Here is a 19,130-nt window from a genome sequence, read left to right as displayed (position 1 = left end):
AGAACTCGTACACTACATAATAAAAAATCTACAAAATTAAAACAAAAAGGAAAATACAAAGATATAAAAGAAGAAGAAAGAGATTCTTACTCAACGGATCATCGGGCGAGTATTGCAAAACTGAATTAAGCGGAGAAACTCGAAGAGCTACGATCGTAACGAATAAACCAACCTTTAAAGAACGAAAGAACCCAACTCTCATGCTTCAAATATAACCTAAGAAACTTTATTATTATTATTATTATTATTACTATTTTTCATTTTTTTTTTTTCAAGAAATGAGGATGGGAAGAGTTTATTTATAGCATAGAGAAGTGTATAGTTAATATCGAGGAATTAAAATGAGTATTAATAGGCATATTCCTAATATTGTCTTTTAACTTAAAAGCTGGCCATTATTAATAATGGCATTGAAATTATCAATATCATGCCATTCAATGATTTGCTATGTAAAAGGATTTAGGTTTAATTGATTTCTTTCACCCAATTAATGTTTAGGATGGTTCTATATGTTCTTTGTTTCTTAATTTTTTTTTTTTTTTTTTTTTTTTTTTTTTTGTTATGATCATTGGATTCTTTTTCAAAATATTAATTTTAGTGTTTGAATTCTTTTATATTTGGATAATTTGACTTTAAATACTATCGGTAGATGAGATAGGTGACTTCGGAGTAAATGAGAGGTATATGAATGAGTCAAGACTATATTTGATTGAGAACGATCATAAAGATAGGATGAGTATAAAAGAATTGAAAGTTAGTACCTATATCAACAAGGTACACGTTTCTTTTCGGTGACTCAATCATAGGAACTTCATTGTTAAGCGTGCTTTGCATGTCAGTGAGGACAAAACATGTTGGAAAGACTCGTGTTGGTCTGTAGGGATAGTCTTCACTCTTAAGATGAGGAATGTAGATACATGACCATGTCGTAGGGGATGCCGGGAATATTGGGATCATTAGGTGTCGAGTCCATATTTCAAATCCTGATCCCGAGTCCTGTATATGGGTCATAACAAATGGTATTAAAACGATACATCTATAGGTGGTTCGAGGACAAACCAAGGCAGAAGCTGGGCTACGTGTATTGATTTTTACAAAATTAATACAATAAAATTTCAGATTTTTTAATCTATTGGAAAAATTAAACATTAAGTGACGTTAGCTGTTACGTTTTTTTTGTTTTCTATTGGTCTTTCAGTCACCACCTCTTGATCAGTCAATCTAGCCAAAAAAAAAAAAAATCAATTAATTTTAAATTTTAGATAATGAAGAAGTAATTTTCGCTCGGAAATTTGGATAATACGAACAAACTCAAAAGGGTAACACCTTGTCACAGTCATGCTTATTCAAAGAGTGCTATCTATGGCCGTGTCGGATGTTCCGATCATGTTTGTCCAAGACATGTTGTCCATAGCAGCATGCCCGTTCCAAACCCCTTTTACATGCTTTCATCTTAGATAGATCTTTACTATTTCATGTTGTGTCAATATGGAATATGGAGGTGTATGACCCTTCACCAAAATCATGTCTACACCCGCTAGAGCTAAAATGCCCCAAAATGTACTACAGGGAATATGACTAGTTGTCTCTCCCTCTTACCCGAGTTATATGCTATCAAAGTCGTTGTTGCCTAATCACTTTTAGCTTATAACATTACTTTCTATCAAATTGTTCTCAACGTATATTCTCCTCACGTGCTCGAGGCTTGAGTATACGCCAACGTTGTCCTTGAAGTCTAAATTTCTCACGACTGACTTGTTCGCTGGGTTACAACAAGTGTCACACAATCACTATCCCGCTATCTTAAGAGTGCGATTGTGACACATCTCGCACACCCACAACCCAGTGCATGGTTCAATCTTTTTATAATTCGAGAACCCTAAGTCAACCTCCGTATGAATTGACTATAGAACATCATTGATCAAAGTAACTCAAACTTCATTATCTAAGATACAAATTCATACCCACATAGTATCAAAACGAAACGACAAAGGAAGTCATAGCCAATGAGTTACGTAATCTAATTAATACTCCGAGCAAAGGAATAGATATCATCGTTCAATACATAAGATACATATATATATCCATTATACACCAACTTTTATTTCAATGGCCATTTTATTTGGTTCAAAATAGGAACATATCCCCTACTCAAACTGCATCTGGAGGGCCTCAATGACCTTCTCGTCAACTTGGAAGGCCTTGGTGAGAACATCAAGCGAGATGGGCGGCTTAGACCCAAACACAGCGTTGGCAATGGTGATGGTGCCTGGGTTTTGGCTGCTGAGGCCAGCGAAGGCAAGGGCTGGGCCATGTCCTACGTTGAATTGGAAGTGAATGAGGCCAATGGGGAACACAAACACATCTCCTTCGTATAGCACTTTGGTGAAGAGTTTGTTGTCTGGATTCGACGTCACGAACCCGACTAGGAGGCTGCCTTCCACGACCACGAGAATTTCGGTGCCTCGTGGGTGCGTGTGAGGTGGGTTTAACCCGTATGAAGCGTAGTCGATACGAGCTAAAGAGATGCCGAGGGTGTTTAGTCCAGGGATTCGGTCGACGTTTATTAGAGTCACGTTTGAGCCTTGTTTATTATTTGTGTTTCCGGGAATGTCGAGTCCTTGGAATAAGAAGTCTTCGACTTTCACTAGCTTCGGGTCCTTGCAGAACTTCCCGTTCACAAATACTATACTCAACCAAAAACAAGTTTAAAATATGTTAGATTTGATAGCATTTTCATCGAAAACAACTTTTCATAAGTGTAACTAGTAGATGTTGTCTATTTTTGCCAGTTACGTATCGTTGTCAACCTCACAGTTTTATAACACGTCTATTAAGAGAGGTTTCCTCACCCTTACAACGGATGCTTGGTTCCCCTCTCCAACCAACATGGGACCTCGTAGTCCACCCCCTTTGGAGGCCTCGTTAGGCTCACGATTTTATAACGCGTCTGTTAGGGAGTAGTTTCATTCCCCTCTCTAACCGACGTGGGATCTCACAAACCACTCCCCTTGAAAATCCAGCGTCTTTACTAGCATACCGCCTGTGTCTAACTCTAATATCATTTGTAATAGCCCAAGGCAACCACTAGTAGATATTGTCTGCTTTACCATGTTACGTATCGCTGTCAACCTATTTAAACGAGACATGAACGAAGGAACATGATAAAGACCATGGTGTTCAAAATGTTTTAATTGAACTTATTACACGATCAAAGACTAAAAAAATCAAAGAAGCATTCATTCTTCATCTACAAAATTGGATAGACTCAACTAAATCTTTATTTCATGTATCTAACTCGAGTAGAAAAATAAAAAGTCCTCGAGAGAACCCAATTCCTTCGAATTCTCCGAGGAATTCACGTCCTAGAGAATTTCATAGAAAGCGGAGAAGGCTTCCCGGTTTCTTTACCACCCTTTCGACATCTCTACAAAAAGATATATACGAGAACGAGAAAAGAAAATGGTGAAAATTAAGAGATTACCAGCAGAGTTGTAGTGATTAGGATCATGAATGGCTACACAAAAGTCTTGAAGAGGACTTGGATCATAACCCCAAGCACAGATTGTTGCATGCAGAATGAACAGAAAGATGGCTGAAGAACAAACCACAGCGCCCAACTTCATACTTGATGTTGATACTCACTCTTATGACTTTGATATCTAAATTTGCATTCATCCAACCCTCTATTTATAGATCTACGAGGAAGCTTTTATTTTACCATTTTAATTTCTTTAAAAAAATGTTATTGAATTTTATCAATTTATAATCTTTAAAAGAGTTATTAAGTGGAATTAAATAAAGAAAAAATTGAAAACATTACAAAATTAGAATGCCCAAAACTCCACTACTCTATATTGCACTACTCTATTGATTAATGTTTCAGCAAGGACACTTTCTTCAACCACCCCTGCTAAATCAAATGCTACTTTTTTTCTAAAATAAGTATATAATTTATGGTACAACTAAGATAAAAGATGGAGGTTCATTTTCATTTGTAAAATTATCTCTAATACGAGTTTATTGGTAAAGAATCAGCCCAAAAGAAAGCTATGATACTAAAGGATAAAACGTGTACAATCGACCAAAAGGTCAGTGGTTTGAATCTCCTACCCACATGTTTGAATCTCCTACCCACATACTGTCAAAAAAAAAAAAAAAAAAAAAAGAAAAAAAAAAAAAAAAAAGATCCATTATAGATGTCGTTAACCATGTAACACCTAGGGCCCAAGACTCAAAAGTTGGATCTGACACTCGACGATCAATTCTCGAGAGACCGTCCAACTTAAGATTTCTCCAAATCAAACGCTTAGGTGTGGAGTAGGTGAATTCAAGAGAAACAAGTAATGCTAAACATACCATATGTTGATAGAGTTTTTAAACTTTTTCTTTGAGCTAATTTTAGTAGTTATTTTGGATCAAAATTGCTATATATGCAATAACCCAACAAGAAAATACCCTAATTTTATGAATGGGCAATTCAAATGAAGAGTGTGTTGAGAGGGATGCATGGGGTGGAATTTAAGAAAATAATGTCGAGTCCTAAACTCTAAACCTTAAATCTTGCGATTTTCGACCAGGTTTGAATTTGATTTCTTTTTTTCATACCGTTATAGTAACTGTCTTTAAAAAAAAAGGGTAGACACCTCCTCTTTCAAGTACGAGAATCCGCTCATACTCATTGCTATTACAAATTTGATTGGATGAACACAATATTACACAAATAAAACTTAAGAAATATTATGTAGCAAATAGTTCTAGCATGTCATTCTAGCAGGGTCGTCAAAGAAAAACAATGCATCTACTACACTAACTTAATTTCCATAATCATTGTAGCATAGTCCATTCGTACATGAACACTTTACCTTTATCTGAAATATAAGAGTAGCATGGCTTGAGTATTGGTTTGAATATTATAAGACGTAGTAAGTAGCTCATTATTAGTGTCATGTAATGCAAATACACACATATATCATGAAACCTATCCTTTTTAAAACATTGTAACATGGTCTAGACATAAGTCTCTGTTATGCTTCCAATCTTGGCTTTCAACATGTTCGATGTGTGCAACATATGATTCATTCTGTCAGAATTTAGTGCAATTTATTTCGAATTTGAATTAGTTATGGAATATATTATTTTACCTCAAGATTTAAATTTAAATAGCAGTATATTTTATTTTACCTCAAAATTTAAATTTAAATAGCAGTATATTTTCAAGATTTAGTTAGTTTATATTTTTCTTATTTGTAGATATTAGTTGGTAGATAATGCGTCACACCCATTGCATATACTTACGTGAAAATAAAATCTTTCTATCTTCTTTTGATTATGCTTTCTTACCGGATTTAAGTTCTAATTTTTTTTTTATAAAATAACTTTTTATGCCTTAATTTTATTTCTAAAAAATAATCTATTTTAATTCTTTTTTAAAATGAAATAGTCATAAGCATCATCATACTCCAAAATAGGAGTTATATTGAGAAATTACAAATATACAAATTTTGTTCAAAAGTTAACCATTCATTCATTTAAACTAATGATCAATTCTATTAAAAAAAAATTGTAATAACGGTCTTGAGGTTGAATGAGATGTCTAAGATGGAAAAAATATATATACCGATAAAAAACAAAAAGAAAAAAAAAAATCGAGATGAGATATATATATATATATAAGAACATAAGCACGACAATCACCCAAAAGAATACCCCTTCTACAAACATATACATTTTCATTTCTTTGACTATGATAATTATATCAATAAATGCCTCAAATGATAAGGAATCAGAAACAATCTTATTAGCTTATTAGTCTTGGTTAAAATGAATCATCGAAAGTCATTTACATTATATGTAGATATGCTCTCTGTATAATCGACAATGCTACCGCCCTCTACAAAATGTCGTATTTCTCGAAAGGGAGAGAAGTTTTAGCTTAACAAATGCCATCTACCAAAGTTATCAATGAGTCTCCAAAAGATAGAAGATGAGGTAACGTAAAGACACTCATCTTCTTCTCAAGGGCAAAGAAAAAGAAAGAAAAAAGAATAATTTACTATGCTTTTTCTTACTACTATTCACAAGAGCAATGCCTTCTGATATACCATACCATGTGATCGACTCAAACGGTTGCACGATTCGTCGTAATCTTTGCAAGACCTCAAGTTAAGCCATGGTTCATGCTTCTACGACAAAGTTTATCGTGTTATAATAAGAGCTATCCTTCCTCTCCAAGTAAAGCCATTTTCGCCTTCTACTGCAGTTTCGGGTTTACAGAAGGGGAGAGGGAACTCGACGAGGGAGAAGCGTGTCCATAAAGTGAAAACTACCCTCGCTGTTTAGTCGAGGCCGAAGCATGGGCTCAAAATTCCATCTGAAGTTGCTATTTGATGTCAAAGATGGGTACTTAGTTCCATGTCTAGGCTCATTGGGGCTATATGTTCTACGCAACATGTTTACCCCAAGCGAGTAATTCTACACAAAATGACACCCTGTTTTACCTTCTCATCAATCACTCTGATACCTATAAGGTTTGCTGAAGACAGACAGACAGACAAACAAACAAACAAAATGTTAAAGTAGGCTACTAAAATGATAATTGAAACTTACTGTCATCTAGTAATTAAATTTTGATAAGAAGAATTTGATCATTCATCCAAATAACATGGTAAAATAAGTGACAAGTACACATGCATGTATTGTATGTATAAACACCATAAGTACTTCTCACTACTTGCTAACTTTGTTCTAAGTACTTCTTAAGTTACTCCCAAACACGATAATTTTGAGTGAAAATGCTTTAGAGTATAACAAAAAGTGCTTTTAGTCAGGCCAAAAGCACTAAAAATAACAACATTGAGAAAATCTTTTTGCCATTTTAAAAGAACTAGTGGTTCAAATCATTGATCAAAAAAGTTGTCCAAAGACTGAAAATTCAGAAATGCAGAAAAGTTAGTGCACCAATTGTATTCACCAATATCAAAAATAGTTGCGAACTTACCCATCCCATGAATGCTCAGGTTCTGAGTTTTCCTCACAGAGATCGGGGTGGGACTCACTAGGGCTGACTGTTGAGGAAGGCCATTGATCGGGAACCATAAGAAAATATGTAGTCATAGCTTTTCTGAAACGTTTCTTGTATTGATGAGGTGAGATCACAGTAGGAGCAGCGTTCTTGGGCCCACCTAGAATGCCAGAGTTCTTCACCCAAGTTTCAAGATGTTTATCCCAAGTATATTGCCTCATAAAATCAATAATCCCCACAACCAGCTCTTGCTTTTCCTCATCTAAGCCAACTAATAGTGAGTAGTCCATGACATCAATTGACTGCAACAGCAATTTGAGATAATATATGTCAGCCATATAATTTCACACGAAAATGGATGGATGCTTGGTAAGTGTGTTCGGCTTGTGATTTTAAAAAGTTCATGAAATCTTTCAAGAATTCTGAATTTGTGTAAAACCTAATCCTAATTCTACCCAAGCATTCCTATCAGTAACCTATAGTACTAGCGTTGTGTATATATATAGAAAAATAACCCTCGTTCAACTAGATATCATGCTAGACTTAAAATAGAGATGCTCATTCATGTATACGATATTTAGTAAGAAACGCTAATGATGTTTGAAGTGACTTGAATTGAATTAAGAAACCTCAGTTGAGAACATTAAAACCTGGAAAATCAAATGTGATGACCCAAAAAAGATAAATTAAACTTACAGCTAAAAATGATGTATCATTCCAAACAGCTCTTTCTAACAACCGCTTTGCCTTGCTGCCCAAAAATATTGGGGAGGTTGGCATAGATTCAATCAGATTCTGATCCAAAAGAACTTTATTTTTTCCACTCGTGTCTGAATTATAGCGCGATCGAGAAGACCCTTTTAGATCATAAAGTCGTGTCACATTATGCCGAAATAGAAGATTCTCCATCACTAAAATGTCAAGCTTGCATTCTTTCCCTCCCTTTGGATGCTTTGAGGACACCTTCAAGACGAAAAAAACCCAAGAAGATAATTATACACGAAGTTTCAAGATGTTATTTCCCAACTGAAATAATTATACATGAGGTTTCAAATACAATTGTGATTTCTCAAACTTATTTGACTTGAAAAAAACTTCTAATTTACAAAATTAATGAAAATCTATCTCCTCGTCAATCAAATTTTGATTTAGAAAAAAAAAAGGCTAGATTGTATCATTTCTATTTTTCAACTGCAGTCGTTTAAAATCATTTCTATTTTTCAAAGAGAAGGTCCATCAACAATTACAATAAAAGAAAATTAAAAAAATATCGTACCTGATACATCCCCACGACCTTTGCCAGGCAAGTTGGACAACCTGTACGTATTGCTTCAGACAAATATATAAAATAAGCTGGTGCAAACTGAAAGAATGATTCCAACTCAATTTTTGTGACCTGTTTGATAATAAACCGCTCATCTAAAGTTTTTGCAAAGAAAACGTTGCTTTTGCCACCTTGGGCTCCCCACCTCCTACAACGACTAATAGACCTTACATAATCTAACTCGGAAGGGCAACACTTTTTTCGTAATGCCTCAAACCGCTTAGCAAAGTAGCAGGTTATGGTGTATTTCACCGGCCCCAAAGGAGTCTCATTTACAAAACAAACTCTTGTATGCAAATCCTGAGTGAACAAAAGCAGATCCTCAAACTGAAGACTTTCGGGTCTAGGCATGGATAAAATGGTCTCTTCCTTGGATCGAAGAGTTTGGTAGGCATCTGTAGCTTTTTCATCACATGTTTTAATTGAGTTCATTTTAGCTGAACCAATAATAGGCAAGGAGCGTGCAGTATTCACAGGTTCTAGTACCCTCTCTGGCTCAGACATCTGAGCATTATACTCTGGCGTAAGCAATGAATATGCAATAATACTAGTGGGCTCCTCATCATAGACAGGAACAACAGTATCAGTGGAACCAACATGCATAAGAAGCCGAAGATACCCTTGTTTTTCCAATTCCCTAAACGATGAAATGAAGGCAGGATCATAGTTGCCAATGTCAGGCTTTGGGATATTCAACAACGAAATCTTTGTATTATATGCTGAAGAAGGCATCGATACCAAACTTGTAGATGGCTCGACAGAATCAACCATTGTTAAAACTAAGGCAGAATGAAGAAGACGAGCTGTCTCTGCTCCAACTAAGTTGGCATTACACTTCTCCATATCAGACTGTCCTACCAATGGCTCCAGAATGGCAGAATTAGTTCGCGAATAACTACTATCTGATGTTGCACTATTTGGGTGCATTACACCTTTCCAAACTGCATCAAGGGTATCAGATAAATCAGCCATAATTGGATATTCTCCCTCTGAATTCGCCCTTCGCATGGAAATTTCAACATCTTGAGGCATAACTGGAGAAAGACAAAGATCATCCTCCAGTACACCAAGGTCAATATCCTTTTCCCTCTCCGTTTCGTTCAACTGGCTAATTTGGCCTGAATTACCTCCTCTTCCAAGATCAATCTCATGTTTTGACTCTAAAGGTAGAGAATCATTATCACAACCACCAAAGAAATCATCTTGTCCCAATCCCAGAGTAAATTCCACAAACTCTTCCACTGATTCAATTCCTCTTTCATCCAGTGTTAGAAGGTCATTGCTTGAACTATATGGGGAATTCTTCCTTCTCAAAGTGACTGCGTAACTTAAGCGCTGAACCCAAATATATGAAAGAAAAAGAATGTGCATATGCAGTTTATTGATCTCAAAAATATCAACTGTAGGCTGGCCAACTGTCGTCTCTCCAGATAGTACTTCATTAAAATGCACCTATAATAACTTGTTGGAATAAGTCAGAAGAACCAAAGCATAAAGCTTCCTTCCCCACAAAGATAGTTTTACAATGCAGGGAAAATGACAACCTAGAAACATCATTGGCCTATAATAATAATCCATATTGCATAATAGAAAATTTGTTTGTTTGCCTACAAATTAAGACCATCTTTAGTCAAGGATCCCAAATAAAACTATTTAATTCTATATTTCAAATAAGGGATTCATATTTGTTGATAGGATTAGTGAATCAAGTTCATAGATACTTTCCTTCCACAAGTGGATCAAGCCATTAAATGCACACGAATGCAATCATAAAACAACTTCCCCTCACAAAACGAGCATAATGTGTTATAATCAGATTCCAAATTAAGATATAATTAAAAATAAAACCCTAATCCTACCTCAAAATCTTCTTTCTCCATGATAATGATTTGCTCTAGTTCTTGAATGTAATGGTTCAATTCATTTACCCCAAAATCTTCTTGCTCTGAGCCCAATTCATGCTTTGGAATCAGAGGAAGAGCTTTACATACTTCAGCAAATAGAGTTTCAGCCCTGTTATGTACCTAGTAGAAGCGACCAAAAACTGATTAGTCTTAAAAATTTAAAATCAGTGGCTTTAAGCCTTCTGAAGTTGAATTCAAGGTCGTTGTACCTCATTTGCTTCCTTATTAATCCACTCCAGATTATTATGGTAAAATTCAATTAGGGACGGCGGGATATGAACAGACTGAACATTAATTGCTGCATAGTGGAAACATGCAACCGTTCTTCCAAACCTGCACATGTGAATGACAGAAACAGATAAGAATGATCCTATTTAACTGAATTTTCGAGCATTTTTCCTTTTTCTTTAGCAGGAAATTAACAAAACTTCCATTCCAATCAATGGAAGAATACAAATAGTAAGTTTCCAACCGAAAGCCAAATAAATGTTCGGGATCACAAAAAGATCTCCTGTTTGTCTACATTAATCATACCAGAAAACAGGAAAGCTCCTCTGTAACTGAGGACCAGGGTGCAGGCGCAGGCGCAGGCACATAATGTGATCCATGAGGATCCTAACCCCATAGAAGAATATTTAGAAGTTTTCCAAAATTTCACACAAATAGAACAACCAGAAAGGTGGTCTAAAAGCTTTGTATGACCGTCGAGTGGAAACACTTCCATGACAATTGAAAAATCATGTCCAAAGTGAATAATGTAGTAGGGTCTGAAACGTATTAATGCATTCTTTCCTTTCTCTCTTATTTCTTTTTTTTTTTTTTTTTTTGAGAAAACAGATTCTTTAAGAAAAGATTTCCGAGCTTATACTATTTAATGCATAATATTTTCAATTTATAAATAGAAATTTCTAGTCTTCAAAAGAAAAATAACAACAAAAAAAACGTTAGTTCAAAAGGATGATGATAGTAATGCAGTAACAAGTTTAATCCAACCGTCCAAAGCATCTCTTCCTCCAGCTTTCAAAGTTGTGGAGCTCATGTGATTTCCATTTCGATAATGAATTGTAAATATCACATAGACAACGATTAGGAAATTAAAAATCATATATAAAGTAAACTAGTTAATTTATTGTCATGCTCGAACTGATATGTGACAATCAAACTTCATAGCTGGAGAAATAAAACTATATAAATCATACCCATAGAACCGGAGACAATCTCTATGAAGGAAATGGCCACAACCTGCAACACGGCTGGCAGCTGCATTATTTGAAAAACTTAACTCCAAAAATTTACCAAAAGATAAACCCCAGGCAGCATCAGACATAATAACTCTCCTAGTGGCTGGTGGGAAGCCATTGGTCCGAGGGCACTTCAGACACCGGTGCCACATCCAAATTTTACCTTCGGATTCTCCTGGTAAGAAAAAGTCTGGGAGTTTCTTAGCAGATATTGTAAGGCTGCCTTGTGGATGTGTATAACAATTCACATGTGCCTCAGAGGGCATACCACACGAACGACATCGATAATTCTGCAAGAAGATGAATGATAGTAATGATAACACTTTCAGATAAGAAAAAATCTTTTACTAACTGATACTTTTTTCTTTTTTATTTATATGAGACACGGATAAGCATATTTTTCAAAAAAGGCAAGCAAACCCTGAAGGACTATTACGATCTCCTTCCTATTGTTAATAATCATTAGAAGACTATATTACCTGATCAAACAAACGATCCCGTAGAAACCGACCCAAAGGCTCATCAAAGCTCCCATAGTATTTGATTCGTAAGAGATGAGCACGATCACAAATAGTTCCCTTCCACACACAACGTGTTGACAAAGACACCAAAATGTTCTGTTGGTCAGAAGGTGACAAGGGGAAATCTTCCTTTGAAGATTTGGTGGTCACTAGATTAGTACTAGAGCTTTCAGGTCTTTGAGATGTTGAACCATTTGAAGCTTGGGTATTTCCATCCAATGCATTGCTGCTTATATAAATAGAGTTACGAAGCTGACTTGAAACCTCACCTTTACCAGAGATAGGAACTGTATCATCATCTTTGTTGTCCAGACGTATATTTGCCTCTGAGGTAAATTTGGAGGAAAGCATATTATTGTCGGAAATAGAAACATCCTGCTTCAGCAAAGACAAGGAAGTGGAGGAAGCATTGGACTTTAACAGCCTTAAAGAGTTCAAATTGACGACATTATTACTAATTATAGATGAGTCTCTATTCGGAACAGCATCTTTTCCATATTGCCCAATTTCCATGCTAGGTTTAGGCTCTGAAGACTTGTCTGGCGAAGGGCAAGTAAACCCAGGTATAGCGGAGATAGACCTGTCTATATTTGATGGATTATGAGGAAGGGCAACTGTTATTGGGGAGTTCAATGGGAGCTCTGGAACTGAAGCACCTTCATCAGCCAGGAAGCATGTTTCTAGAGCCAGATGATAGGCAGCAAAAGTTGCATATTGAACAACATGCTTAACTTTTTTAAGTTCATCTCCACAGGCACCCCTGAGCAAAATCTGAAGGCAAAACAATTAGTCTCCATTATCTCTGATAGTTATATCTCAGAAGTTTGTTCAGGTAACTTTGCAGAGGAAAGCATAGGCTAGTTCTACTGAAAAAGTCTACTGTAGATTAGTATTACCATGCCAATTTGACACATCCTATAAGAACTCAACTAATTGAAGACAACACTAGAAATATAGCAATCAATATTGTGATATCTCAAATATGCAAACGATAATTACTTAACCTTTAGAATTATGTCCCAGGTTAAAAACAAGCAATACCAATGTCCTGGTCTTTTCACCCGAGATATGTAAAACTGAGAATTTATTATAATAGATCTGTATAATTCAGGACTTAAAATTACAAGAAGATACTTTTAGAAAAGTGTCAGAAAGCATTTAAATCCCTTTTTTCTCATAAGGCTCAGTTACACTGTCATGAAAAATGAAAACTATGTACTATTTAGACAAATATGTATTTTTTCACAAGAAGTAAATAATTAAGAGCATGACTACTTATGCCGTTTATTCTCATTTTTAAAACATATCTCTCCTGGTTGATAGCATAGACTTACAGTACAACATAGAGGCTTTGGACATCCCTCAAAGAACATCAGAGTCTTCGTTGTTTTCTTGCCAGCTTGGCCATCACCACTATAATGCTCTTCAACAAATGTCTCCACACGAAATACATCACAATAACCAAGCTTCAGCGATGCAACATGATCAACAGTAGGAATTATACTTGCCCCGGTGCAGCAAGCAATACGCTCTAAAAGGGATCTTTTAATATTTAGAACAAGAGTGATGTTTTTTGAGAGAAGGTACTCTTGAGCATGGCGAGACACTGATTTCTCTACCAAAAGAACATTAGGATGATGGGAATCAATCTTAGCAACAGCCATCTTCAAATGGTCAAGTTCCTGGATGTACATACAAGGAACCCATGAAGAAAAAGAAATATTCTAAATTTCATAAATTCATAATTAGTGACCTGAGTACATCAACCGGACGTAGGGTTGAAGTACAAGAAATCTACAGAATCAAACTTCGATATACAAACCTAATGAAAAGGATAAGGGTAAACAGTTTGAACCTGCTGCAACAAAGTATCTAAACTTGACAAGTGATTGGTAACACGTTGATACTCCAAAGCTCCCCCTAGGACGAAAAAGCACGGTTTAGATATTTCTCTCGTCATCCGCCGGTGTGCTACATTCTTCTTGCAAATGATGCCTTTAACAATAATACTGCAAAAGAAATAGACTCATGTCAAACCAAAACCCTTTACAGTAACGCAATACCATAACTCCAATGGGAAAAGAAACACACAACATGTAGTCATACTCATACAACGTGGTAAAACAAAACGTATTCGCAATTAAGCACTACTTGGGTTGAATCTAGAGAAGCATTTCAAAATATGGAACATGCATCAAATGTTCAAAGGAAACAAACACCTATAACTAATGAAAAAACAGAAAAAGAATCATGGGAGTAATATAGCCCCATAAGAAAATAACCCTGTAGTCCTTCATAAAATAGGCACTAACTTGCTGGCATATAAACCTCATACTTCAGTCAAATACTGAGCAATTTTCAAGCAATCAATTGACATTCATATATCCATACAATATTATGGACCTTTATTGGTCCATTGAGTAACCTTACCTCTCACTACGTTTTCCACCAGCAACGTATTTAACCTTAACATATCCACCAGGATCCATCCCTCCACTCTTGCTCGTATCTGGCTTCAGAACTGCAGCTGCTTCCCAGGACAGATATGTTATTATATCTAACCAACCATCTTCATAGGGTTCATCACCTATAGGAAGATTCTCAGCCTCCAAAAGTTGACTGACGAGAGCTCTAAAATGCCCTTCTACCACGTTTTTTGCAGTTTTCCTGTGCTCCTCGCTTGACCTTCCCTTCACGGGACATTCCCCACTGTCTAAGGAAGAAGGTACATATCCCCATTCACCTGGAGCACAGGAATCATCATCATCATCGAGTAAAAGAGTTTTCTCATCCTCCTCATCTTCTGGCTCTGGAGGAAGCCAGAGAATCCCATTGTTCTGGAAATCCATAGCTTCATTATTCGTATTTTGCATGGCATAAGTAGGAAAATCACATTCAGAGCCTTTATCATTTTCATCAGAGTCTTCACTAGATTCTTCACTATCCCTTGGACACTGATTGTCAAACATCACTGGTGAACCCTTTTTGCTGATGTCTTCTCCATCAAGCTTTAAACCTTCGTCAGCGTTAACATCACAATAATAATTATCAGACTGGGAGATATGCCTGGATTCAGAGTCTGAGCGATACATTCCATAATAGTAATCATCCTCCTCATCATCACTCCTAACAAGAAAATACAAAAGTAAACAAATAACTAAAATATAAAAGCATTAACAATTAACGATGATCTGAATACAAACATCAGATCAATACATGACAGAAAATGATATCATCGTCTGTATTCACAATTAAAGACATGCATCAGCTAAAGCATGCATATTAAGTAAGAATGCGACTATAAGGACACAGGTAGAGTTTCAAGAGAATTAGAATAACTATAGGTCCTAATAGCATCATCTCACGCACAAATTAAGAGAGAGATCTAACAGATAATGCGAGCGTGCTTACAAGGTTTCTTTTTTTTAGTTTAGAACTTATCATAAGGATCCATTCAAACTCTAACCTCCAATTAATACTAATTGAGAAGCCAAAGATACTTGAGAAGTTGGAAGACAAGATTTTTTACTAATATTATGTTCAACAATAACATAATACAAAAATTTTAATTCATATTTTATTTTAGAGATCAACTCTCTCAATATTAAACTTTTACAAAAATAATTATCTCAGTTTTTACTACATTATTTCTGTAATTAACATTCACTAAATGTTCTCTATCTAATTTTAAATAAAATAAAATAATAATAAAGTTTTTTTTTTTTTTTTTAAGTTCAAGCGCTAAAAAAATCTCATTTTAAAGACTAAAAATGGACCCTTTTTTTAGTTGGGACCGGAATAAAATTGATAAAAAATTAGATTTGAACTCTTGTATCAACACTTGAGAATACCTGTAATGGCCATAATAACTGGATGATGAAGTCAGGAGAGACGTAGTGCGATTTATGCTCTTCCCATTCCTTAAATTATCTTGCTCATCAGTTATGACACCAGAACTATACGGGTCATAATATTGACGATCATTTGAGCAAGGCGTTGAGTTAACATTGCTGATTGCACTATGACAGGTGTAGTCGGACTTAGAGCTACCAATGCTGGTGGATGAAGAGGATAGACTGACAGCAGAGCAGGTAGCTTTGTCCCCATCTTGCAAGACAGATGGCTCCTTCCCCCACTGTTTGAAGCAATAATTACAGACTCTGATCTTCTCGGAATCCTCCCGAGAATTCGTCGGGTCCGTGGAAGGAGCAGGAATGGAATTTGCAGTACATTTTGAACAGAAAACCCGTCCACAGCGACGGCAATGATGCCGCCGGTTGATAAACGTGAACTGAGAGTCGCACTCATAACATACCCTACAGCTCTTGTCGGGCATCCAAAAGTCCCTCGAGACATTTTCCGGGTCGGACCTCCATGGCATCCATGACTTCACCAAGCCCACCAGGTCGGATAATTTGTTTTCAGGATGGCCCATTTAATGATGTGGATGAAAATGTGGATTCCACCGGGATGGCCACTCCGCTCATCCTAATCTGTTCATCCGCCACCTCAAACTTCTCGATCTAATGTTAAAAAACTACCGAATACAGAATGCTGAATGCTGCGCAACCGACACCTCAAACTTCTCGATCTAATGTTAACCCACGGAATACAGAATGCTGCGCATGGGAAAGTAGTTAGCCATAAAAATAATCATAATCAAAAGAATCAGCGGGTTGTCCTCCAAAAGATTGGGAAAAAAGAAAAAAAAAAAAAAAAAAAAAAAAAAAAAAAAAAAAAAAAAAAACTCAACATGGGTATGTGATTCACAAATATATTGCCACAACTCTTATGACTGGAAGAGCTATTATACATTCTACAAAAACAGCAATTTCAGTTCAACCAGGAATGAATTGGATTGACCATTTATAATTCATTTAAGAGCCCATCAAGCTATTCTTTAATAGATGTCTAATTTATTGAGTATGATCTATTTATCTTTACAATTAGATATTTAAATCTTTATCGTTCAGGAAAAAGATGCATCCACCTCATTCTCAACTAAGAATTGTCCAAGTGAGCCCTCTAGAAAAAACTTCTCTCAAATATTTCTCTTCCTCCTTAATACTATTACTATTATTATGATATATCTCTTCTCTTCTTTTCTTTTCTTTTCTTTTCTTTTTTGTCTCATTTAAATATTTTTATACATGCATTTGAGTGGAAATTTACTTTGGAGCGTGTAGCTCTTCAAATGTTTACGAGACTCAAAACATTTTTTCTATCTTTCAGTTTTCAATTTCTAAAATTCTTCTCTGTTCATTCCCACTCTCTAACTTTTATCTACTTTTCTTTTTCTTTTCAAAATTTACTTACAATTCAAGTATGCCCATATCTCCTATTCTTAACAACTTCAATATTGTGCATAAAAACCAAAATCTAACCCACATTTGCAAGAATTCAAAAATCACGTCCACTTCCTACGCTTAAGAATTCGTTTAAGATATTTTCAATGAATCAACCCAAAAGAAAAGATAATTGTAAGTTTTAAAGAACAAAAATCTTAAGATTTAATAACATTACCAAGTTATACGCGCTCTTCTTTTCCAGGCGAGTGAATCCAACGAACTTGACGCAACGAAAGATTCATTCCGCCTAAATCTGAAACACAAACAGAAGGAAGAGACTCAATAGCACTCGTCACCATAGCCAAAGCAATTCAGACTCCAATTGAATAACAGAGTTATTGAAGAACGCAGATAAATTATCGAATGCTCGTGTTGAATGAATCGCTATTCTGAATAACAGAATCCAAAAACTTAAAAAGAACGATCAAAGAGACAACAAGCGCAAGTTCCAAGGAAAATGCAAACACATTAAACAAATCGATGATTCTCTCTCGAAACAGAATAATTATGGAGCAGTTTAAAGCAGATGAAGAAAATCGAAACGGAATCGCATTATTCCTACGACGCAAAGCAAAGAAAGTAAAAAAGAGAAATGCGAGAGGCAAACACTACGGAGGATTCTAACCTTAATCAATGAATCTCGATGAAAAAGGAAAACGACGATTGTAGAAATGAATCAAATGGATCTATGAATTGAGGAAACAAACGGAACTCCAATAATTTGTGTCTGCAGGCTCTGATTCGTTTGCTATACCGTATAGTGGTATGAATTTGGATTGAAGAAGTAGAACAGAGGCGGTTTTTCTCAGTGAAACTCTGTTGATTGCTTGATCACGTTCTGGAAATCTGGTAATGGCGACTCAAAATTCCTCCCTCAATTCTGTTGTGTTCTTTCTCTCCGGCATTGCCTTATTTGGGGCGGTAGAGACTACACAGAGGGAACGAGAGAGAGAAACAAGTTCTTGAATTTTGTTGCTCCCATTTCGCGTTGTAGGAATGTTGTTGCTATTTTGTTGGCCTTTTCTTCTTCTTCAATAAATTCAAATTCAAATTCAAATTAACATTTTTTATTTATTTTTAAAACATCATTATTATCTAATTTAATGCTTATATTTTCTAAATTATTTTTCTGGAATCTGTCGCACAGACTTGTTCCTAGGTTAGAACAAGTGTGATTTATAAATTTTTTAAAATCAAATAATAGTATTAAATGGTAAACTATTTATTTATTTTTAATATTTAATTAAGATTTTACCGCTTAATTTTAATTTATATTTTAAAAAATTATTTTAAAGAGTTATCGGAGATTAAATAATAAAAAATAATAATTATGAAATAAAAATAAAAATATAGTAAATATGCGTATATATAATTGTATTATTAAGCAAAAATATGCGTTCAAATTAATTATAAATTCAGATTGATTTTGTTTTATTCAATCCAATTTTAAGATAACGGATGAACTAAAAATGCTTGATGTAATTCGACTCAACATTTGATATCCTGACATTTTGTTTCCGTACATCCTTAAAAAACAGTCTACTCAGAGAGATGTGCTTCGGTACTGTTTGTAAAGCCTCATATCCAGGATTCATATAAGAATTTGGAACTCGAACTCGACACCTTATGTCTCCAACATTCTCCTACATCCCTTGCAACATGACCATATTATCTACTTATCACTTCTAAAAGTGTTATCTTTAGACGCTAATACAGATTCTTTTAACATGTTTTGTCTTCACTAGTATGCTTTTTAGGAAAATTTATG

The 19,130-nt window shown here is 35.4% G+C and overlaps 2 protein-coding genes across 2 annotated transcripts; both read right to left on the bottom strand.

The window, feature by feature from the left end:
* Positions 1–1,997: 1,997 nt before the first annotated feature.
* On the bottom strand, positions 1,998–3,682 carry LOC111783899 (germin-like protein subfamily 1 member 13). Its single transcript, XM_023664710.2, has 2 exons — positions 3,485–3,682; positions 1,998–2,686 (listed from the first exon to the last, which is right to left on the bottom strand). The coding sequence occupies exons 1-2, from the start codon at positions 3,624–3,626 to the stop codon at positions 2,148–2,150; spliced, it is 681 nt and encodes a 226-aa protein (XP_023520478.2). The 5' UTR covers positions 3,627–3,682; the 3' UTR covers positions 1,998–2,147.
* Positions 3,683–5,775: 2,093 nt separating this feature from the next.
* Positions 5,776–18,343, bottom strand: LOC111783903 (1-phosphatidylinositol-3-phosphate 5-kinase FAB1B). The gene is made up of 14 exons (XM_023664719.2): positions 17,988–18,343; positions 17,538–17,615; positions 15,866–16,633; positions 14,445–15,140; positions 13,870–14,023; positions 13,349–13,696; positions 11,973–12,785; positions 11,452–11,783; positions 10,462–10,585; positions 10,208–10,372; positions 8,301–9,800; positions 7,721–7,987; positions 7,001–7,326; positions 5,776–6,535 (listed from the first exon to the last, which is right to left on the bottom strand). Exons 3-14 carry the CDS (start codon positions 16,447–16,449, stop codon positions 6,508–6,510), a joined length of 5,337 nt encoding a protein of 1,778 aa, XP_023520487.2. The 5' UTR covers positions 16,450–16,633; positions 17,538–17,615; positions 17,988–18,343; the 3' UTR covers positions 5,776–6,507.
* Between the last annotated feature and the right edge of the window lie 787 nt (positions 18,344–19,130).

Source organism: Cucurbita pepo, chromosome 4, assembly GCF_057944985.1.
Source record: "Cucurbita pepo subsp. pepo isolate OVF chromosome 4, ASM5794498v1, whole genome shotgun sequence".
NCBI lineage: Eukaryota > Viridiplantae > Streptophyta > Magnoliopsida > Cucurbitales > Cucurbitaceae > Cucurbita > Cucurbita pepo.
The sequence above is the reverse complement of the archived record's forward strand: the minus strand, read 5'-3'. Positions and strand labels throughout refer to the sequence as shown.

Bases quoted from the DNA above. Each gene is read 5' to 3' on its own strand.
- LOC111783899 (XM_023664710.2), bottom strand. From the start codon at position 3,626: ATGAAGTTGGGCGCTGTGGTTTGTTCTTCAGCCATCTTTCTGTTCATT. The intron at 2,687-3,484 runs GTAATCTCTTAA...GGTTGAGTATAG, and splicing joins TAATCACTACAACTCTGCTG to TATTTGTGAACGGGAAGTTC.
- LOC111783903 (XM_023664719.2), bottom strand. From the start codon at position 16,449: ATGGGCCATCCTGAAAACAAATTATCCGACCTGGTGGGCTTGGTGAAG. The intron at 15,141-15,865 runs GTATTCTCAAGT...TTTTCTTGTTAG, and splicing joins AGTTATTATGGCCATTACAG to GAGTGATGATGAGGAGGATG. The intron at 7,988-8,300 runs GTACGATATTTT...TTCGTCTTGAAG, and splicing joins AGGTCGTGGGGATGTATCAG to GTGTCCTCAAAGCATCCAAA.